Source organism: Camelus ferus, chromosome 6, assembly GCF_009834535.1.
Source record: "Camelus ferus isolate YT-003-E chromosome 6, BCGSAC_Cfer_1.0, whole genome shotgun sequence".
Lineage (NCBI taxonomy): Eukaryota > Metazoa > Chordata > Mammalia > Artiodactyla > Camelidae > Camelus > Camelus ferus.
This window is the reverse complement of record NC_045701.1, coordinates 92,165,623-92,190,018: the sequence shown is the minus strand read 5'-3', so window position 1 is coordinate 92,190,018 and position 24,396 is coordinate 92,165,623. Positions and strand designations below refer to the sequence as shown.

The following is a 24,396-nucleotide window of genomic DNA, read 5'->3' as shown; positions in this document are numbered from 1 at the left end:
GAGATCCCTGAATATTATCCACTTTAAAACTGCAAGTCTGTACCCTTTGACCAACATCCCCCACTTCCCCCACCACCCCTATCCCCTGGCAACCACCATCTACTCAGGTTTTGTAAGTTCAGTTTTTTCATTTTTCAGTTTTAGTACGTAAAATTGATATAATTTGACTATACAGATACAATATATTGCATGTAAATACATATATACAATATACTGCACATATTTGCTTTAATTTACATATATTTACTGTTCATTGTTTCTAAGAACAGTTTAGAGCTTTAGCTTTTTAAACTTACATAGTTATCAAAGGAATAAAGTCAACCACAAAATAATAATCAGCAGAATGCAGTAATCCAATCATAAAGGACAGTAAAATGTGTTTACACATATTCAAGAAATCAATCATCAATATTATAAATAGTTATAAATAATAAGTAGTTCATTTGTGTCCTTTTTTTTTTTTATAAAGATTTCACATATAAGTGATATCATATCACTCCTCATTTTTCTTTCTCTTTCTGGCTTACTTCACTTAGAATGACAATCTCCAGGTCCAACCATGTTGCTGCATATGGCATTATTTTTTTCTTTTTTTATGGCTGAGTAGCATTCCATTTTATAAATATACCACATCTTCTCTATCCAGTCATCTGTTGATGGACATTTGGGTTGTTCCCATGTCTTGGCCATTGTAAACAGTGCTGCTATGAACACTGGGGTGCATGTGTCTTTTTGGATTATGTATTTTCTCTGGGTATATGCCCAGGAGAGGGACTGCTGGGTCATATGGTAAGTCTATTTTTACTTTCCTAAGGTACCTCCATACTGTCCTCCCTAGTGGCCACAATTCACATTCCCACCAACAGTGTGGGCAGGTTGCCTTTTCTCTACACCCTCTCCAGCACCAATCCTTTGTAGACTTTTTAATGATGCCCACTCTGGCTGGTGCAAGGTGATACCCTTGTAGTTCTGATTCGCATTTCTCTAACAAGTAGTGATGTTGAGCATCTTTCCATGTGCCTGCTGGCCATCTGTCTGTCCTCCCTAGAGAGATATCTATTCAGGTCTCCTGCCCATTTTCTGAGAGGTTTTTTTTTTTTTTAAGATTTCACACATAAGTGATATCATACAGTATTTGTCTAACTTAGTATAATGTCCTCCAGGTCTATCCATGTTGCCAAAGAGCAGGGCTTCCATTTTTACAGCTCAATACTCCTCCTATTACTATAGGATAAAATACAGAATAAGAATACACCTCACATTCTCCTTATCCATCCATCTGTCAATAGACAAGTCGGGTTGTTTCCCTAACTTGGCTACTAAGAATAACACTTTCAATGAACATGGGAAGTCAGATGTCTTTTGAGATAGTGGTTTCATTCTCTATAGAAATACACCCAGAAGTAGGATTGCTGGGTCATGTGATGGCTCTATTTTTAAGGTTTTGAGAAACCTCTATACTGTTTTCCATAGTAGTTGTACCAATTTACATTCCTACTAAAAGTACACAAGGTTTCCCATTTCTCTGTAACCCTGTCAGCATCCATCCTTGTCTTACTGCTAACAGCCCTTCTAACAGGTACAAAATGGTATCTCATTGTGGTTTTGATTTGCACTCCCCTGATCATTAGTGATGCTGAACACCTTTTCATGTACTTATTGGCTATCTGAACGTCTTCTTTGGAAAAGTGTCTATTAAGATCCTTTGTCCATATTTAAACTAGATTATTTGGGCTGGGGGGGTTGTTTGGTTTTTTTGTTTTTTGCCATTCAGTACAAGTTCCTTATATATTTTACATATTAATCCCTTATGAAATACATGGTTTGCAAATACTTATTCCCATTCTGAAGGCTGCCTTCTCATTCTGTTGACTGTTTCTTTGGCTGTACAGAAGTTTCCTGTAGTCCCACTTGTTGATTTTTGCTTTATTCCCTGTGCTTCTGGTGTCACATCCAAAAAAATCACTGCTAAGAACAATGTCAAGGAGCTTTTTCCCTGTTTTCTTCCATGAGCTTTACAGTTTCAGATCTGCTTACGTCCTTAATCCATTTTCAGTTAATCTGTGTGTAGAATAAGAGGGGGGTCCAGTTTCATATTTTTACCTGTGACTATCCAGTTCTCTCAGAATTTTAAAGGCCTTGATCCATTTCCTTCCAGCTTACAGCAATGTGGAATGGTATGGTGACATTCTGTTACAATCCTTTGGTTGTGATCTATTTTTTCCTCTGCCTTCTCTTTAACTTTGATGTATTTAAATTATAATGTATCACTGATTCAGTATCTGTGTACATTAGCATTCAGTCTAGATACATAGTGGGTCTTTTGTCATTTACTACATTGGGCACTGAACCTTTCAATCTGGAAATTCTGGTCCCATAGTTCTGGGAAATTATCTTCTGTTAGTCTTTGATCATCTCCCTTCCTATCCTCTGTTCTTTTCACAATTTATTTTTATCAAAAACTAGACCTCCTAGATAGGTGATTCAATTTCATACTGTACCCTTCTTAATTTTCATCTCTTTGAACTTTTTATACTACTTTGAGAGATTTCCTTGACTTTATTTTCCAACCCCTTTACTGAATTTCTTTCCAATACCATAAGTTACCCTTTCCCCAATGGTGCTTTTCCAATGCATCATGTTCTTCTTTCATGATGAATATAATGGTCATTGTTGCATTCCGTCTTCCTCTTTTTTAAATCTTTGAAAACACAAATTAGTGTTGTTGTTGTTTTTAAGTATTCGAGTTTCCTCTTCCAGTTTTCCTTTCTCTTCTTCATTCCTGTCTGTTTTAGTCTCCAGTTATCCTCAAATATCTGGAGATTTTTGGCCTTTCCATATTTATGAGAGGCACCAAAACGCTAAACTGAATGTTATGCATATAAGGGCTGGACCACAGGATGACCGGAAAGATACTAAGTAGATTCACTGAAAGACACTGAATGTCTCAATCTATATTTTCATTTAACTCAGCTTCCCCAGAGAAGAATCCCTGAATCTCCTTTTTAGGCAACACTTGAGGGACTAACAGAGTTCTGGGAAGCAAGCAAAGAGAGGGGGTAGAGAAAGAGTGTCTCACCACTCAGTGGACCCCTATTATCAGCATGGAGTCTCCAAATCCAGATGCTCTTTGATTCAACCTCTCCTGAAAACAAACGTCCCAATTTCTACTGGGGCAAAGAAGGGCAAGTTGCTTGACTGGCAGGCTGCAGGTGATAAGAGGCACAAGTTCAGATTTTCAGCTAATCCTGTTTCCGCTTCTACTTGTGCCTCTGCCCATAAAAAGGAGCTAACAACTCATTTTTAAAACTTTCTGAATTCTGTGGCATGATTCAGCATGATTCTGGTTGCCACCACCCTGCGGTTTCAGCTCATTATGATTTGTTAAGTCTATTACAGAAAAAAAGTTATATATATACATATATATATGTATATATATATGTATATATATATATACACACACACACACACACATATTTTTATATATAAAAATATATATATATATAAAATAGTGTACACACACACACACACAGCTATTCATCCATCTGTTTCCCATCTGGCAAAACTAGGTTCAATTATTTGTCTGCTAGTCTTCTCTCGTATTTTTAACACTACTTTTTAATTCCTTTACTACTATTTAGTGAATTGGGGGAAGGAGCAAAGATAAACATACTAATGTTTAACTAGAAGTCCTATATGCTAATACTTTTTATACCTCAATTTTTGAAAGGATGTTATAAGTGAGATTGAACTGTAATTTTCTTCCCTGTTTCCAATATACTTGATAGCCATGTATGTGGAATCTGAGAGTAGTATTTGGAAGCTTCCCATCACGATTAAGTTCTGAAAGAGCTGGACAGAAATATAACTATTCATTGACGGTCCAAAAGAAGTCAATCATGAAACTGCATTCAGCAATTTGAGGCGGGCAACTGGCCTTTTTACCATTCTCAATTTCTTCTAAAGTTACTGATGCATTTAGACTCTTATCTAGAGTTAATTTTGGTAAGTTATATTTTCCTAGAAAATCATCCATTTCTTTAGGCTGGTTCTAATTTACTTGCACAAAAGGTTCCCTCATAATAATTTTAATTCCTCTCTGGTCTTTTCCCTGCCCCTCATTTCACACTTTGTATTGTCTCTCCCTTTCCCCTGGATTAAAACTAGTGGTTTATCTATCTTATTGTCTCCTCATCCTCTGGCAAACAAACAGAACCCCAAAAAGCTCTAGATCCATTATTTCTACTGTTTTCCAAATTCACTAATTTCTGCCTTTATTAGTCCCTTACATTATTATTAGTTCCTGAGATTTATTTTGTTCCCTTTCCTAACTTATTTAATATTTAATTCATTGCCACTTTTTCTTGTTTACTAATGTGTTTAAGGTTTCAAATTTCCTTGAGCACAAAGAGCAGTATTCTATAGGTTCTGATACACAGTGTTCCTTTCTAGATACACTGCAACTTTGGTTTGCGTTTTCTCTTTGACTCATGAACTCTGTGAGTGTGTTTTAAGTTCCATATGATTGTACTTTTCGTTTGTTTCTATTTTTATTGGTTTCTATTTTTATTGCTCATTCAGAAAATGTAGCCTAGAAAGATCTCTTAGCCAGACTTATTAATCATATTAATAGGACCACTGCTTACAGCTGTGCAAGTTATGTACTGCCCAACCCTGAGGAAATCATTTACCCTGTAGTCACCACAGATCTTAATCGTTATCACAATAATTTCCTGGCACCCAGCTGTAATGTATCTTAAGAAAGGGATGCTTTTATTTAAAAAAAAAAAAAAAAAAAAAAAAAGCTCAAATGTGTAGTAAGGGCTAGTGGAGGGGCTCTATATTGAGATCTGTATCTTTTTTCCTCTAGTTAGTATGTTATGCATGGCCTGAGAGAACTAAGTCTCCTTTGTCACTCTTGTATTTCTACTTATTTAGCTTAGATTTTACCTGTCACGTATTTTGGGGTTCTATTTATCATTTGCCATCTACTATAAAAAATAAAAATTTAAAATATGAAAATAAATTTAAAATAACTGCCTTTAAAATGGCAATTGTGAAGTGAAGCAGAATAATCATTTCTGAAGAACAAAAGGTGTGTGTGTGTAGGTAGGTAGGTATAGAAACTCTGCAATGCAGACCAGTGAGGAGAGATTAGGCAGTAAGTTGTAACACATACAAAAAAACACGAAATTGGATTCCTGCTTCACAATATGCACAACTTCCAGTGGATTAAAGATTATAAAACTTTAATAAGACAATAGAGAAAAATTTCTTTGTAGCTTCAGGCAGGCAAGAATTTCTTAAAGACAACAGAAAAGGTACAGATCATATAAAACTGGCAAATTCAGTTTCACCAAAAGACATCAAGAGAATGAAAAAACATACCATCAAATGGAACAAGGTATCTGCCATATGTTAGTATCCAGAATATATAATCTCTAAAATGATTTTAAAAAATCCACTAGACACTGAACAAAAGACTTGAACAAGCACTTCACAGAAGAAACAAAAGCCAATAAAAATATGAAAAGATGAAATACTCATCAGTAATCATGGAAACAGAAATGAAAACCACAATGAAAAATTTTTATATCTACCAGATTGGCAAGAATTTAAAAAATCTTTCTTATATGCTACTGGTAGGAATATAAATCAGCACAACTGCTTTGGAAACAACTTGGCGTCCGCTAATAAACGAGGATGTACACACCCTGTGAACCAGTCATTCTACTACCGTATGTATTCCCTGAGTAACTCTTCTCCTTCCCCAGGGCACATACAGGACAATCCCTAGCAGTATTTGTGATACAGACAGCTTTATAAGCAATCCAAGTGTCTCTGAATTGGCCAGAGAATAGATAAATAAATCATGGCATTTTCATATAATAGGATACATAATTATGAAAATGAGCACAGCGGTGAAAGTGAGTTACATCTAAATACATCAACATGGAACACAATTTGGGCAAAAGAAAGCAAATATGAGAAGGATATATAGAGCATGATTCTGTTTATATAATATTTAAAACCTTTACACTGTATTGATGAGGGATCCTTATGTGGTAAAACTGTATCAAGAAAAGAGTAACAAAATTCTTGTTAGTGGTTACCTTGTTAGGTGGGAAACAAAGAAGGAGGTCAGGTTGGGAAAGCTTAAATATGACTGATTTAAAGTACTGTTGATCCATTTCTTGAATCAAATTTCCTATACATACATATGTACATGTAATTTAAAATAACTGCTTAGATTTGGCTGGTTAATAAAATAAAGCATTTTTTTTAATTTAAAATAAAAGTGGCAGCAATGTGCATTTTTATGATCAAATATATCAAAGATAAAGAATATCCCACCCCATCAAAACCTAAGGTTCTGGCGGTCAAGATTCCTGGAATCAGGGCAATATGAGAAAATATTAATTTTAGTGTTTAAATAAGTTTGGTGCTTACAAAATACAGAGCAGATTTTACTGGGTATCTCCCACAGGCAAGGGGAACTTCATATGCTCCTTTGCTATCCTTTCCGTATGGAAGATGCTGGGCCTGATTCCTTCCAAGGGGGCATGTTGGGAAAAGGCTGTATGACGTTACAGCTTTAAGTTTTAATGCCACTTCAGTCACTTTCTCACTGGATGACTGAACGAGCTACAGAATCTTAGAAAGCTTCAATCTGCTCATCTGTAAAATACAGATTAAAATAGCTACTTCCCAGGGCTGCTGTGAGAAATAGGCAACGAACGACGCAGGTAGTGTGCGCAGTAGTTAAGGATCTGACCCCCGGAGCACACTACCCGGCCCACCTGGCTCTAGTGCTCACTGCCTGACGTGGCCTCCCTAGAGCTTTGTATCCCTGGGATAAAGGAGCCTGACCTGCAGGCTTGGAACCGTGCCTGGCACACAGTAAGCGACACGTGGCTGTAATTCTGGCTGTTGTCGCTGGTATTATGATTCTCTCCCAAATGGCTAATCACTGCCCAATGTTCAATTTTCTGCAAATAGGTTCATGATAGGCTCTAAGTTTAACTCACTTAAAATACTTGTTTTTTAGTGACTTTTAAAAAAATAGCATAATGAATCACTGGGACAATTAAAAATAAGTTCTAATGTCCTCATTTCATAATCTACTCTAAATTTCCTGCCAAAGCAAAAATAAGTCTGGCAATAAATTCAAAAGATGCCCATAAAGTAGCAGCAACACTGAAGCTGTATTTTCTTCCATTTCTACTACCACTTTTGAAATCTAACAATATACTTTAAAAAAATCTAATGATATACATGTCTTTATTTTCAATATTTTAAATGTGTATAATGAAGACAGGTTTGTCTTACCATTTACCATATCCTGCTTGCATTAGTTTACCTGATTCATTACACTGATCTGAATGCACGTGCTGGATGTAAAGAATAGTCAGGACTCTAGTAACTCCTTTGCTAATGGCCTGAGCCGTTTAGCCTGCTACAGGTCAAGGTGGAAAGAGGAGGGTACTGAGAAAGGAATAGATGAACAGAACTGTTCAATGAAAAAGATTCCAAAAATGATTTGTGCTTCACCTGGTGGGGAAGAAGGAAAGAAGTCCAGAAATTGGGTACCAAGGTATTCTCAGGAAAAGAGTTCGAGGGAGGGAGATGTTCAGCAGTGGTAATGGCAGCAGTCTATAAGACTTAAAACACTGGAGGAAGGGCTCATCTTTAAAACAGGTTACCTTTAGGGAGAGAAGAGAAATTAAGAAACTTGAAGGGAACCAAAGAAACTCTAGGAGCCATTCTCACCAGGGATGGGCACTAGGAAGGCTTCTGTCTCACCCTAGACCCACCAGCCAGGACCTCTAGGGAGTAGGGCGGGGGAACATTCTGAAGAAAACATGGATTTTTTTTTTTAACTCCGTAGATGATTCTAATGCACAGCAAGGATTGAAAAAGACTGGTTTAAGGAGGCTGAAGCAAAAGTGCCCCAACTAACCCAGTGTGGTAATAGTAAAGGTAACTTACACTGCAGACCACATGAAAAGCATTAACTTGTTCTCTCTGCCTCCAAATATGCAATTCCTTGGTTTGTCCCACAACTAAGATTCCCTGGGATGCCAAAAAGAGCCATTGCTATCCCAGAGCTCTAAGCGTTAACGTTGGCTCCAAAATAAACACTAACTTTAAAAAGAAAACAGATTTGAGTGGGTATAAGTAGAATTTCCCACGAAGATTCTGATAAAAGGAATTTATACTCAATACTGTCTCCATAATCATTTAGCAACCTACTGTATATTTTGCACATACTTTAATTTAATGTTCATTTCTGTTTTTCCCCATCAATTTTGATTAATTTTTTAAACACAGGGGATTTCCTTTTCTCTCCTACTAAAAGTCTAGATTTAAGAATGGTGCTTGAATCTCACTCAAAAAATGCTTTACTACTGGGTCAGCAGGATCAACTAAAGGATGGATTCTCCATTTGGGGGCCTTGTCCCTGCCCTGTCATATATTTTAGTTGGATGAAGACATCCTTATCCAATTACACAGATAGCTAATACAAATGACTCATTTTTCAAAAATACCCCAATAAACTGAAATTATGATAGGAAACCAATTAAATGATACTTAGCGAGAATCAAATAAATTCAGGCAAAAAAAAAAAAATCAAGTATGCATACAGAATAAACTAGGCTTGTGTTGAGGGCAAGTTCTACAGCTGGCCCAAGAGGCTGCGTATTTACTCTGGAGAAGGGACCAGGAAGACCCAAAATAGCTGGCTATGTTTGGATTTGTAGATTTAACGTCTGTGGGTCCATAAGACAGAACAGAGAATTGTGCTGTAGAAGTCTCTAGAAGACAGATGCTAATGTGAACTATAAAAAGAAAAAGCTGTCTAATAACTAAAGCCATCCAACGCTGGAGCAAGATTCACAGGAAGAAGTGGGTCTCCATTTCTAAATGTGTTTAAAGCTGGCCAACCAGCTGTGGTAAGTATATATTTTTAAACATCAATTATTTTACTACATGTTACATATTTCTTGCTTTTAATTAGATAGTTCCAGCTTAAGAAAAAGAGATTACTGTTTAGATTCATTACGTCACAGTATGGTGACAATTAAGTTTGTGCCACCAAAGAAGACTGCGTATTTCTAAGATAACAAAATCTTAGAAGAAACTAGCAGAAGGTCAGGGAATCACTGAAAAGTTTATTACACATAGACGACTGTTCCTTAAAAGAGCTGGGGCTTTCAAGGCTCCTGGCATGGCCTGGTGTAGCCTCTGGCTCGGGGCCCTGCAGAGTGCAGGCCTCCACAGCCCGCTGCTGCTGCTGCTGCTGCTGCTGCTCCTGCTGCTGGTGGAGCTGTGTGCAATCCTCCCAACAACGGTGAGGGAGGACCCCCATGTCAACAGTGCAATGAGGACTGCAAAGGTCTTTCCATTTTTTACTTGATGAAAAATATTTAGATCCTTCAAGACCTGGGTAAAATTTTACTGCAAACCACATGGGATCACCCAGAGTCCGCTGCACTATCTGACCCTTACCACAAGGCTTGGTTCAGGAGAACGAGTACGCTTCTTACATGAATCACTAAGAGGACACCCCTACTTATCACCTGAAATCTGCATGTTCCTTGCAATACTATCTCTTCATTCTGGTTTTAAAATGTAGATTTTATTATCATTCAGGCATGGTGACCCAGGAGCTCAGGAGAAGACTACCACTAAAAGGATGGCTTGCCATTTATAGTTACCAAGAGAAGGGGGCACACAGGGCCGTGCAGGGCCACATGAGGGAGTACCAGGGTGGCTTAGGAGGCAGAAAGACCAAGGGGAAAGCATGGGAAAGTTTTTATCCTGGTTTCCCAGGAAAGGCAAGTCCAGGCAGGGTACACAGGCTGAGGACTGGTTCATTTGAATACTTTCAGCAGGCTCTGGGGTACAAATATGGTCTTTTGTGTCGGGTACCCAGCCCTAGAATGATTAGGGCAGAGAAATCCTGCCTCCTGGAGTTTAAAAGCCAGATAGAGCCTCTGCACTAGTTGGTCTGCATATGAACAATGCATTCATAGGGGTGTAGTTTACTATTTCCAGGAGTTAGCTAGCCCTGTGGTGTATTCTCTCCCAGGTCACCAAAGCCCCAGATGCCAGAGCATCAAGAATTCAGAAAATAATTAAAAAAAAAAAAAAAAAAAGAATTCAGAAAATAAGAAAACAGTTAACACATCTTGCTTTATTTTTCTTCACAGCACTGCCATGCCATGTTATATGTTTGTTTACTGCTGCTCTCCCACTATGATGTCAATTCCATGAAAGCAGGAAATTCATTTGGTTCAGTACCCACAGTGCTTAGAACAGTGCCTGGCATATAGCAGGTATTTAGTAGTGTTTGTTAAGTGAATGAGTGAATAAACAAACTTGCATAAAAACATGACTTACACGAAGTTTATAAGGGGAGTGGGGTACAAGGACTACTTCTCTTAAGTACTTGAAATTATTTCCTCAAACTTGAAACTATTAACTAACTTCTTCATAGCTACTACAAAGAAAAGCTTCAGATCAGTTCCCAATCAAGTTTTCATAAATCCTCAATTAGGGAAATTTAACTAATTGCAGTAAGGTAGCATAATGAAATGGAGAGGGCCTACACTTTGGAGTCAGACTAAGATCAACATGTTTGCTCCAACAGTCACTAACTGGAGGGCTTGGCTACATCAACTTCTCAGAGTCTGTCTCCTCACTGGAAAATCAAGACGGTAATAATGCTCACCTAACAGAGCATGAAGGTGAAAAGATACCTATCAGACTAGCTAATGTCAAGAAGCCTTTAAGTGTAGGAACATGGGGAACACACGCTCTAGTATGTAATGACCACGAATTCCTATCCAATAACACACTCGGGACATCGCTTGCCACGAGCACTCTATTATCTGAACTGCGGTAAGCATGTTTTCACGAAGAGGTCACTGACGCTCAACTCAGTGCTAACCACACCTGTCATAAATGACTGATTGCTCAAGTATCAATCATTAGTTAGGGGACTTTGAGCAGGTTACTTTATCTCCCTGGCCTCTCTTTCCTGAATAAGAGAACTTACCTCATGCAGCTGTAAAGATTTATGTATTCCCCACAAACTTCATATGTGGAAGCCCTAACCCACAATGTGGTATCTGGAGATGGCACATCTGAGAATTAAGTAGGTTTGGATGAGGCCATGAGGGCAGTCCTTATGATAAAATTAGCACCCTTATAAGTAGAGACGCACTGGAGACTGTGCACAGGTGCCCACGCAACCTCCCCCTCCCCCATCTTTGCCGTGAAGGCGCAGTGAGATGGTAGCGAGCCAAAAAGAGCTCTTACCAGGACCCAATCGTGCTGGCACCCTGATCTTGGACTTCCCAGCCTCTAAAACTGTGTAAAATAAATGTCTGTTGTTTAAGTTACCCAGTCTCTGGTACTTTGTTATAGCAGCTTGAGCAAACTAATATGATGACTTGATAGAGGTAATAAACTTAGCACAGGCTTAACATACACCAAACGCACTGACGGCAGCCACGGTCAGATGCAGTCCACTGCAATTAAGTCCCTCAAGAGATGTCAGCCAGAGCCTAGCATCCAACCCTTAAGCTTTACTTATTTCCTGAGAGGGTAAAATTTAAACAAACAAGCAAATAAAAAACATCTCCCACCCACACCTAAAACCAAGCAAACAAAAAACTAATACTCAGCATGACACACAATACGAGCAAACACTCGGTCCTGACGTGCCAACTAATATTATCAGCTCTCCTGAGGGCTTTTAAGTGGTAACTTATTTAATTCTCGCCACAGCCCTAGAGGTACTGTTATTATTCCAGTTTTAAAAACAGGAAAACTAAGATCCAGGGAGGTAACCTGTCACACAGCTAGGCTGGGCTGAAGCCTAGATTTGAACCCATGCAGCCTGGCCTCACTGTGTTCCTGACCATTACTCACACTCCCTCTTTACGTTAACAGTCTACCACAAGACTGAAGAAAGAATGTTAATAACTTCAGATGGCTTACACTTAGTGTCCTGGCACGTCTTAATAAAACTTTATATTTTTGAATAGGTAAACACATTTTTAAAAAATGAGCCATGACTTGCTTCTTAATGACAGACTCAGATTTAATAAAACAAGACCCAGCAAGATTACCTGCATATAACCAAATCAAAGCTAAAAATGACTTTGTAAAACCAGGAAGATGACTAACATTTTACTATTCCTGTTGTTTTCAAAACTATTATAGATACACAACATTACAGAGTTCTTTAAAGGCTGGCCTAAAAGACATTCATGAATAGAAAATGTCTCAGGAATAGCAGTTAGAAGTTGAGAAGTACAAAAACAATGGAGAAAAATACATTTTCCTAGACTTCAACATTTATTAACTCAATGGCTGGAAAAATAAAAAGGAAAAAAGGAAGAACTTGTCAGTGAAAATGACAACAGTTTGCAAATACGCAGTCAAATCAAGTTTACTTACACGTGTTTATTAAATATACCTGATTCCACGTGCCTGAATATTGTAAACATTTTGAAGTCGACACTACTTTAATACCCGTGTTCAAACACTGCCTGAATGAGCCAGTCCACATTTTTTTGGTAGTGGCAGCACAAAAGGACTGCATATTGTTGACAGCAGAATGCTCCTTAATGTAAATGTTAGCTCCTAAGGCAGTGCCCCAAGCTCCAGAGTTTAAAATCACAATAAAAAAAAAAGAACCACCCACTCCTGACACAGGTGTGATACAACTATGAGTCGTGCTAAGGAAGAAAAAAGCTGCAAGAACCACTATTTCAAAGGGAAAAGATGCCAAGTATACTCCATTCTGCTGCTACTTTTCCTATGGAAAAGGAACTCGGCAAAAAAGAATTTGAAAGAAATATTCAGAGAATGCTTCTAGTTTATAAGAAAACACGCTTATACACACGATTTAAAACAATGTCCTATAACCTGAAAACAATACACTTACCAAATCATTTAACTTGGACAGATCTGGTTTTAGTATAAATCTTTTGTGGATGGTTCATAATTGAACTACACCACAAACAAATCTTCAAGACTTTTTAGATTATTTATGTGCCAAAATCAATGCTGAAGCAAATCCCCATAATCACACTATCAGGCTAACCAGACGACCTATTATGCACTCAATTGATAATAATGTGACAAACAGTAATTCATAACTAATAAAAAACAATAGTGGCAATTAAAGACCATGACCAAAAACAGTGAAAAAAAGCAAGCAAGAAGGAAAAATTACAACCAATTCAGGATAATACTACGGTAAGATTCTTCCTAGAAAACTGCTAGAACTCCAGTTATCTGCAAGTACACACGAATAGTGGAAAATCTGTAACATCATTAGAATATTGAACTAGAATCCTCAGCAAACTTCTGTACATGTTAATTTTAGTAACCCCCAACTACTTACTAGTACCAAATCCTTAGATATATGAAGAAATAAAAGTGTAAGGAAATGGATACAATTTCTTCTTTGGAATAAAGGACTGGAATTTTTGGATCTTTCCAGGGCCATTCTGAGAACCTTTAAGGTCCACTATTCTCTGCAGAACCACTTGTTTAAATACCATTTTCAGTGTAAGATAAAGCCTGTTTCCCTCCCCCACCCAGCTCGCTCTCTCTCTCACACACACAGAGTTCCAAATTATTATGATATAAATGGAAAATAGCCATTAGAAATATATTAGAAGTGTATACAGGCCATTACACGTAAAATATCTTACACATACAATGCTTTGCTGTTTACAAAGCTCTAATATGCATTATTTCATTAATAAATCCATCATGAGAAGATTAAATCTCTATTTAATTATTTTTTTAACTGAAGTATAGCTGATATACAATATTATGTTTGTTTCAGGTGTACAACATAGTGATCTGACAATCAAACACATTATGAAATGATCACTGTGACAAGTCCAGTAACCATCTGTCACCAAACAACATTACAGAATTATTGACTACATTTTTTATGCTGGGTATCATATCATATCCCTGTGACTCGTTTATTTTGTAATGAAGTTTGTACCTTTTAATCCCCCTTATCTATTTCACTTGACTCCCTTCTGGCAACCAGCAGTTTTGCTCTCTATAAGTCTGTTTCTGTTCTGTTTGTCCATTTGTTTTGTTTTTTAGATTCCACATAAAAGTGAGGTCATAAGGTACTTTTCTTTCTGTTTGACTTAATTCACTTAGCAAAATTATCTCCATTTTTAAAGATGAGAAACCCAAGGCCCAGAAAGTTAAAGTGACTTGCTCAAGGTGAAGTTAGACATTCAGCTAAGTGGTAGAGTAAGGAGTTAATTCAGGACTTCCTGTTCTTATTTCAAGGTCTCTGTACCCCTCAACTATTGTAGGCCAAATGTAGAAATAAATGAAGTATGTAAAAAACCTTTGCAAAACTAAGAAGAACAAAAAGGATCTTATTATGAAGATCATTAATCATTCACTGATGCATCAGTGAAATACCTCTGACCAGGCCCTACCTGAGCAATTAAATCTCCCCCATGGGTCCGTGATCTGACTTAGAAAAGAGGCCCAGGTGATTTTAACATGCACCAGAGTTGAGAACTTCTGCTCTACATTAGATGACACAAATGGCAACACTGCATTACAAACATGCTTTCAATTATCATCCAGCTTTACCTTTATATTTTCCTTTTATATGAATTAATCATCACTCCTTAATTAGACTAGTGTGACAGTTTAGTAAAGCCAAAGTGCTAACTTTAAAAGATCTCAGTATTAGCTGTGAGAAAGCTGTATAGCTCCGCATAAGACTAATTACATGAAAATATGTTGTTCTTTTTAAAAACATTCTAGTCAATATTTAGAATATTCAATTTAAATGTAGAGCCTTCAGTTTGTGCTAATAACATTTAAAAATCATTATCTTCAACTGAAAGAAAAAATCCAACAATATTACCTTTAAACAACATTACATTTCATTTGCATTCATTTGAGGAAGAGGAAGCTTTACTGTACTAAACACAAGAAATAAAAATAACAGCAGAGGTAATTAAGGGACAAATCAGATGGCAATCAGCATTGAAAAATCATTAAATAAACCCTGGATACTGGACAAATCTTACCTTTTGTAGACTTGTTGGATTCAACTGAGTTTTGTCAATTATTTTTATTGCAACCTAGAAAAAAAAATAAATATTTATGGATTTTAAGAATCTGGTACTTAGACTAATTGTTAATAGTTTTGTAAATGCCCAGACGTGGCATTGTTAAAAAGTAAGCAAGTAAACAAACCTCAAAACCTCAAATTCAACTAGTTACAATGATGTTTTACATTTCATAAATATTTTATAGTTGACAAGAAGGGCTTGCCCCCTTCCCCCAAAAGGGAGACAGATTACACAATGAAAACACTTCTAAAAACATGGTAACATAGCAAATCTAATCACTACTTACTGACACTTCAATTTTACCTGACTCTGGGATCCAAGGGCAGAAACTATAGCTTTTACAGATTTTTACAGCCCAAAATGCTTCCCAGAGTGTCCTGCACGAAGTGGGAGCTTGATAATTGAGTAAATATATGAACAAATAGGTTGATGTTGAATCTGAAAACTTTAAAAACATTTTATTAAAAAAAAAAGAAAAGTCCTTCAGACAGTTAAAGAAGGAAAAGGCACTAGTTTCAGATGAATCCACAGGCTAACCAAGTGAACATATAAGAGGCAACAAATGGGTCACCTATTAGCCACTGTTCAAAAAGGGGTAAGGCAGTCTAAAAGCAAGCCACTAAGACAAAGGAAGAAAGAACTATAACTTCTAGTTATATGCACTCTTAAAAAAAGAAAAAAATTAAATTTTACTAATATTTACTAAATGGGCCTGTATTGGCATCCTCACCTGTTCAGTTTGTATTTCTTGCTTAAAAGTGAACTACAGACATCTAAAACTAAGAACTATGGATTTTGAGAAGGAGGGATGGAAGGGCAGATAAGTGAAGAGAGAGGCTTTGCCATGAATTGGGGAACATAATTAAGCCAGCTCTGCACCGACCTCGCCCCACATCGGTGAGGCTGTGGTCCTCCTGTGCATCCTTCAGAAAACAGATCCAGTAAGAAGCACTGAAGAAAGGGACTGTAGCCAAAGTCTGGGGAAAGTGTTCAGAGATTCTTTATGTCAATGCTTCTCACACTCTCTGTCCCCTTTACATTTTTAAACATTATGATGACTCTAAATATGGGTTATATTATCAATATCTAACATATTATAAATGAAAACTGAGAAAGTATAAAAACAAGTGCTAAACAATTCAGTTCAACGTAATGATATTCAACAAATGATGCTGGGGAAATGATATCCATGTGCAAAAGAATGAAATTGGAATCTTAACCTTGTATCACACACATAAATTAGCTCAAAGTAGATCAAAGACCTAAATGTAAGACCTAAAACTATCAAATTCTTAAAAGAAAACAGGGGGCTGGTTGGGGGGTGCGTGGGGGGACCAGCTCAGTGGCAGAGCGCATGATTACTGCAGTGGTTCAATTCCTAGCACTTCCATTAAAAAAGAAAAGAAAATATAGGGCAAAAGCTTCATGACATTGGATTTGGCAATAATTACTCAGACATGACACTACAGGCACAGGCAACAAAAGAGAAAAACTGGACTTCATGAAAATTTTAAAATTTTGTGCGTAAAAAGGAAGTATCAGCAGAGTAAAAAGGCAACCCACAGAATGGGAAATAATATTTGCAAATTATGTATCTGATAAGGTATTAATATCCAGAACATACAGAGAACTCTGAAAACTCAACAACAACAAAAAACTCAATTAAAAAATGGGTAAAGGTAACTGTACATCCAAAACATGTGTAGTTTACCATACAGGAATTATACCACAATAAAGGTGCTAAAAAAAATGGGCAAAGGACTTGAGACATTTCTCCAAAGAAGATATACAAATGGCCAATAAGCACATAAAAAAGACACTCAACATCACTTATTTTTAGGAAAATGCAAATGAAAACTACAAGATACTACTTCGCACCCAATCAGATGGCTACTGCTAAAAAAAGCCCCAGAAAAAATAAGCCTTGGTGAGGATGTGCAGAAATTGGAACCCCTACGCACTACTGGTAGGAATTTATACAGCTACTGTAAAAAATAGTACAGAGTTCCTCAAAAAATTAAAAATAGAATTATCGGATGATCCAGCAATTCCACTTCTGGGTATGTACCCAGAAGAATTGAAAACAGGGATTTAAAAAGATATCTGTACACCCATGTTCACAGAGCCTTATTCATAACAGCGAAGATGTGGAAGCAACCGAAGAGCTCATCAAGGGATGAGTGGAAAAGCCTGGTGTGGTATATCCCTAAGATGGAATGTTATTCAGTCTTAAAAGGAAATAAATTCTAGCACATTTTACAACATGGATGAACCTTGAGGACACAATGATACATGAAATAAGTTAGTCACAAAAGGACAAATACCGTATGCTTCCACTCATTTGAGGTACCTAGAGGAGTCAAATTCATACAGACGGAAGTAGAATGGTGGTTGCCAGGGGCTGGGGAACGTGGAGTTAGTGTTTAACAGGTACAGAATTTCAGTTTTACAAGATGAAAAGAGCTCTGGAGATGATGACTGCACAACATTATGTATTTAATACCACTGAAATAAACACTTAAAAACAGTTAAGATAATATACTTTATGTTATGTGTATTTCATCACTATTTTAAAAATTGAAAGAAGTCTATTACATGTTAATATAAGTCACATTTTTATGAAACTCTCCTGCAGTCAATCTGTTATTGTATCACGTCACATAGCCTCTGAAAAATTCTACTTTACACACATGAGAGAGAATGGAGAAGCAAATAATGTTGTAATAGTATTACCAAAACAGTTTTGACTTCATAGACCCCCTAAAATGGTCTCAGAAAACCTCCAAGAGTCCACATTTCTAATTCAAGAACGGCTGCACTATTCATATAACACTTTTTTTTTAATTGCTTAACTTGGTCTGAAGCCTCCATCTGCCCATGTTATTTGATTACTTCCTATGAACCTAATTAATCTCCAGGGGAGCTAATGAAAGGGAAATGCTGTAACAAGCCATCCAGTGAGTTTGATCCGGAAATGAAAGGAACCCACCACCCCTTCACTCTGGCCTGGAGAAGGGGGAAAAAAAAATCAGAACTGGTGGGTGAGGGGAGAGTTCATGAGTGAGTGTGCTAGCAAAAACCAAAGTGAGAATTCTAATTCTGTATTTGGAAAATACAAGTCTTGACGGAACTACAGTAAATAAGATGAAAGGAAATACTGACTGCTGGAATATGCAAACAATGACCACCTTGTGCACATCTGCATTGGGAAGAAGACATCTCATTCAGTGCTACAGCCCAGGCACAATACCACTACACGAGAAGCTTCTTGCTGAGGTGATCTGAAGCCCTGAACACTCAAGCCAGTAACTGCCCGCATCAGAGATGGAGATAGTAGCAGTAAAGAAACAGGGTTTCCGATATTTTAACAAATACCAGTGTGGTTTAGAACATTCAATTATTTTAGAGTTGAATGAATTAATTTTCTTCAAATTCTACTTTCATAAGTAATTTTATGTGGCAAATTCAGATCTCCCAATTTCCAAAGAAATCCATCAGAGAACACTTCTGGTCACAATCCTATTTTCCTCCTTCTTCCCATGGCCAAATCCATCAACTATGCTTCCTTTTCAGTTCCTCTTCACTCTGATCTTCTGAGACTTTGTTTCTATTCTCCTGACAGGCCCTCCATCACTAGTTTCTTCTGGTTCTACTCAGTATCCGCCTTCTATTCTAAAGATTCTATTCTGATTGTTATTAAACATTTTCATTTTCAAGGACTGCTGTTCAAATAGTATCTAAAGCAAAAACAGGAGCTCAAAATACATCACATTCAGCTAAATCAAACTGTATAAGAGTTAATTTATCAAAAGCAAGTGTCCTCAGAATGAAACACTCTCCTGTAACAAGATGTGTATGGGTGGCAACAAAGCCTGAGGGGAAGCTCCTAATCCCCTCTTCCTCCCAGTTCCCTGCTGGGATAACGCAACTACCAAAGTAACCTTGGCCCAGAGCTAGAGTCTGGAGAAGAGCTCAGACCTCATGGTTACCAAAAGAGGAGGCAGTTGTGGGCATCACCAGGTACCTCAGAAAGATGGACACTGGAGAGAAGACCACTCACTCATTCCCAAGACTATGGAGTCCCGCATGTGTGCGTGCAGGCACAGCAAACGCCAGGGGAGTTCACTGGGCGACGGAACAGGAGTGTCCCTGTCACTTGTGTAAAGTTCTGGGAAATTCCATTCACCCCGATGCCTGAAGCAAAGTGGAAAATTACAAAATAGGGATAAAGTGAGCTCATACACAAGAAGGGCTTTTCCCCCAACATTCCACAAATCAAGAGTCCAACAAACACATAGCAAACACCCCACTGGAGAGAAATCTTCACCTTCCACTTTCTGTCAATTAACCTCTAGTTAAAAAGATCCTTATATCCTGCTCTTGACAGGTGTTAAAGCATCTACAACCACCAAAGGAGCAGGTAAAAAAAAAAAAAAAGAAAAAGAAAAAAAAGAAAAAGAAAAAGATCCTAGTCCTTTAAGAGGACACAGTAACCCAGAAGAATGGCATATTAGTCAGCTTGGCTGTCATAACAGAAAACACCATAGACTGGGTGGTTTAAAGAGCATTTTCTCAGTTTGGGAGGCTGGAAGTCAGAGATCAGGATGCCACCACGGTCAGTTCCTCTTGCTCACAGATGGCCACGTTCTGACCATGTCCTTACAAGGCGGAGAACGAAAGCAAGCCCTCTGGTGTCTCTTCTTATAAGGACACTAATCCTATCAGATCAGGGGCCTATCCTTACAACCTAATTTAACCTAATCATTTCCACAAAGGTCCTACCTCCAAATAGGCTTTAACATATGAATTCTGGGGGACACAATTCAGTCCACAGCAATCAACCTGTTGGCTACAAAATGAAACCTCAAATTAAAACTGAACAATACACAACAAAATGGGAGAATGCCATAAGCATAAAGTGGAGTAAAAGAGGCAGACACAAAATAATACTGTATGGTTCCATTAGTACAATTTTAATAGAAAAAACAATATCTATGGTATTTTAGAAGTCAAGACAGTGGATGCCTTGGAGAGGAAGGACAGTGAAATGATTAGGAGATAGAAGGGAGGGCTTCTGGAGTTCAAGTCATGGTATATTCTTGCCCTGGGTCATGGTTATGCAAATTTGTTTACTTTGTGATAATTTATCAAGCTATACACTTAATTTGGGCACTTTTTCTGGATGTGTGCTTTATTTCAATACAGAATTATTTTTTTTTAAGTCAGTGATGACTTTAAAAAACCATAATGAAAAGTCAATGGATAATGATGACTAAAACTGAAAAATAATTAAGAATAAAACATGCTATTAAAGGATACAAAAGTAAAACCTAAAAAATCAGTTTAAAAGACTAAAAGTGGCCATATTAGGAGATTAGGAAAAGGGGGAAGGGGAGCAGCAGACACTTAAAAAAAAAAAAGCTTTGACTCTTTAAACTGTATAATATATAACTTGAACAAAAATAAATAGAACTTTTTTTGTAACCATAAGGAGGACATATGGTTAAAGATAACAGTGATCACATGCATTTCTTTCACCTCCCCAATTAAAGGACAAAGACAAAATGGCAAAGAATATCAAAGAGAATAGGAGAAGTGGCATCAGCAAACAAGTGACTTTAAACACTTTCTAGGAGACAAAAATCAGAGGCACACGTAGCAGGGTACGTACAAGCCTGGAGATGCTCAAAGAAGGGTATAATCCAGGAAAAACTTTACTGACCAAGGAAAGTAACTGTGTGCTTTGTGGAAGATTCTAGTGTCAAGGCCGACCTTCCTCCTGGCCACCACAAAGCTCAGCCAGGACCCTCCACATACCTCACGCAGAGAGCTCTCAGCTTGCTTCTTAGTTCTCCACACTTGAAACTGTTTCCAAGAATCAGACATATGAGGAAAGCCTACAATTTTTTCTAATACCCCTTCCCATATATCTGTACTTAGGAGAAAACACCAATAATCAAGCCTCTTCTTTCAAAAAAAAAAAGAGAGAGAGAGAGAGAGAGACAGCTGGTTCTCTTTATTCACAGCAATTGTGTTCTATGAATCACTGTGAACAATGAACCATTTCCTAGGAGAAATACAGAAATTCCTGTGAACCCTGGTCATAATATTTTCATCAACTGAGCAATATATAACCTTGTTTCATGTATGTTTCTGTTTAAGGACTCCTCATTTACTATACATTATTGATTCATTAACACTGAACAGCACTAACTCATCCCTGAATGAAGCTTATCTAACAAATGTACTTTCTTGGGGGAGGATACAGCTCAGGGGTAGAGTGCGTGCTGGGTTCAATCCCCAGTACTTCACTAAAAAATAAAATAAAAATTTAAAAAATTAATTAACAAATGTATTTGCTCTATAAAGCACATCACAGCCTTCCACTTAGGAACACTGGCTAGTACCTCAGCCCTACACTTGGGAGCCATTTTAAACATCAAAAACCACCAACAAAACACACAAAAATGTGAAAAATTGGACTAAACAGACCGCAAAATGGGCATTTGGTAACAGTATAAAGGCTGAAACAAGGTAGAGTGCCACCTTGTTACAATGCAGCTGGGAATTGCACATTAAGCAATTCAAACTTCTAGCTGTTCTGTGCATGTCCAAAGAGGACTGAAGCAGCATGCTAGTTTTGACTTTGAGACTGCAAACACACTTGTTTTGAATAAACATTCTATTAATCACTAGCCCCCGCCCCCCCCCCCAAAGTCACAACTCGCTGAGTTTGGTATAGCACCAAAGAACAGTATTCGGAACCACCAGAAAGGGGGTTGAGATACCCCTTTCTTTTCAGCTGCATCTCTGTGTAGGGCTGGATTTTCTTCATATACTTCTACCAGAACAACATACCAAAACAGTCAAAATGCAGAAGTAGCTATGAAACTCCAGCTAACTTCCTAATTTAGCCAGACATTAAAGAGACTTGTGAAAAATTAAAATAACACCCTTCTCAATAATTTGTTTTAGGAAATAGCTATTTTTCATTAAAATGTTATTTATATTAACATGTAACAGGTCTGCTATTATTTTAAATTAATACATATTTTCAGTTTCTTAGTATTAACTTCTAATACAGTAAATAGTAACAGACACAACCCATATAAACAAAAGCTTGCTGTGAATCCTCAAATTATAAAGTTTAATGGAACTCTGAGACAAAAATGTTTGAAAACTGTTGTTCTAACAATGGAACTGCACATAACCTACAATTATGATTTACACAGCAATGCAGAAAACTGCTTAGGATAAAATTCTGAGGGGAAAAAATCAGGATACAAAATTATGTTGAAAATACATATAAAATACAGAGAATATACAAAAAATAAAAATGGTATTCAGAATATTATGATTGCGGGAATTTTTTCCTCTCTCATCTCCAAACTTCCTCTAAAGCTATTAAAGTAGTCTTCACATACACACAAAAAGTGACTAAAACATATAACCATTTAGTTAAAGTCTCAAGAAGTTTAGTACATTACAGGATGAAGAACTAGGGTTTTATCATTCTTATAACCAACAACAAACACTTACTGAGTACTCAGAGGCCAAGGTAAATGAGACTCAAGATCTAATCCTTCCCTCTTCCCTCTGTCTGGTGTCTCCTGTAGTGCAGGAGAGAGGACAGAGACATGACAAGTTAACAGCACAAGTCCAGGTAAACGTGGAGGACTGACAGTAATAGCATACAGCCATAACAAGTTAAGACAACAATGGGAAAGATATTTCAAGAATTTCTGAAAGAAAGAGGAGAAAGCAGAGGAAAGGACACTATAACCAGAAACAATGTGATTTCCCCAGCACGACTTGGGAAAGACTCCAGACTTGGAGGTTCTGGGCAACCAAAGATGACAGGGAAGCTGCTAGGCTAACTCTAAAGTCAAAAATCTTTATAGAGAACACTGCTGCTCCCCAACCCAACCAAGAACCACTGGAAATCTATCCCGTGGAGAAGATAATGAGGCTCTGGACTACAGGCCGACGGGCCCAGGAGAGGGCAGAAGTGAGGCATGGAGATGAAAAGGGAGGAATTACTGTCAGAATGGCACTGAGGGGTGGGATCACAGGTCCACCCAGACAGAATAGGGGATCTAAGCTTAACCTACAGAACTGAACAGTTCCAGAAAAGAAAGAGACTAAAGACAGATATCTGGTATCTGCCAATAAAAGCACTGGACAAGTCCCAAAAGGAAAGCTCTGAGGTCAAACATATCTTACGCATGCAAACGCAGCTTCTGGTCAGCTTCTTACGGTTTCACCTTAAATACAGACAAATAACCAGAGGTTACCAGGTTCCAAAGAAAGTCTCTGTATGAAAGACAGACACCAAGCGAGAACCCCAGAAAAGAGAAACTATGTAGGGAGCAAAAAAATCTATCTTAAAAAAATAAATAAATAAAGCCTTTACATATCCTCAGGAAATTAACAGAGAAATAGCATTCATGATACCAGAACTGGATACTATAAAGACAACTAATCAGAAAATAAGAAGTAACTGGGAGGAGAGGGGAGGACATACAGGAACATAAATGTAATAGAAAGATTGGAAGATAAAAGTAAAGACATCTCCCAGAAAGTAAAATAGAAGAAACATAGAGATAGAAAACAAAAAAACATTTTTTTTTAAATCGAGGCTCTTTCAAGAGTTCCAATTCCTGATTAATTAGAATACCAGAATTAAGATTTTTAAATTATAAAATAAGACAATTCCCAGAACTGAAAGAATTTCCACCTTAAAAGGGTCCGATGAGCACCAGGAACAATGAATGAAGACCAACTCTTTGGGACTTCACTGTGAAATTTCTAAACAGCAAGGATAAAGGATAAAGGTCTAAAAAGCTTCTAGAAATGGGGAAAAAAAAAGCCACATGCTTAAGCCATTTACAGTGTTATATACACTAGTCTTTAGAACTATCAGCATCTGAAAACCCTTTATGATCTTAATCTTACTGAGTTCCCCACTCTAACCACCTCTTCCTACTCTTCCCATCCACTCATTCTAGAACTCCAGTAACTGTCTGAACTCAGCAGGATCTATAATCCATTGATCCCACCACCTTCTTATGGTCTGCCTTCCCCTTCAAGTTCTTACTTCCGACTTAGATCTGTAGTCCTTCATTGTAATCACTCCCTTGGGTATTCCATATCACTAAGTGTGACAAAATTCCAACCACCTACAAACGTCATGCCTGCACCTGGTTAACTGAATGTTGCTGGAAAGTAAGTTACAGCTGTGCTGTTA

At 37.5% G+C, this 24,396-nt stretch overlaps 1 protein-coding gene across 17 annotated transcripts in view; it reads right to left on the bottom strand.

The window, feature by feature from the left end:
- MARK3 (microtubule affinity regulating kinase 3) overlaps nucleotides 1-24,396 on the bottom strand; it is a 92,384-nt gene that overhangs the window by 45,769 nt on the left and 22,219 nt on the right. For 16 of the 17 annotated variants that reach the window (XM_032482741.1, XM_032482744.1, XM_032482742.1 and 13 more), the window contains one exon: nucleotides 15,105-15,158. In XM_032482741.1, coding sequence (XP_032338632.1) covers nucleotides 15,105-15,158 — 54 coding nt within the window. Of the gene's footprint in view, nucleotides 1-15,104; nucleotides 15,159-24,396 lie in introns of those variants that run through there. The other variant, XM_032482755.1, reaches the window with a different exon arrangement.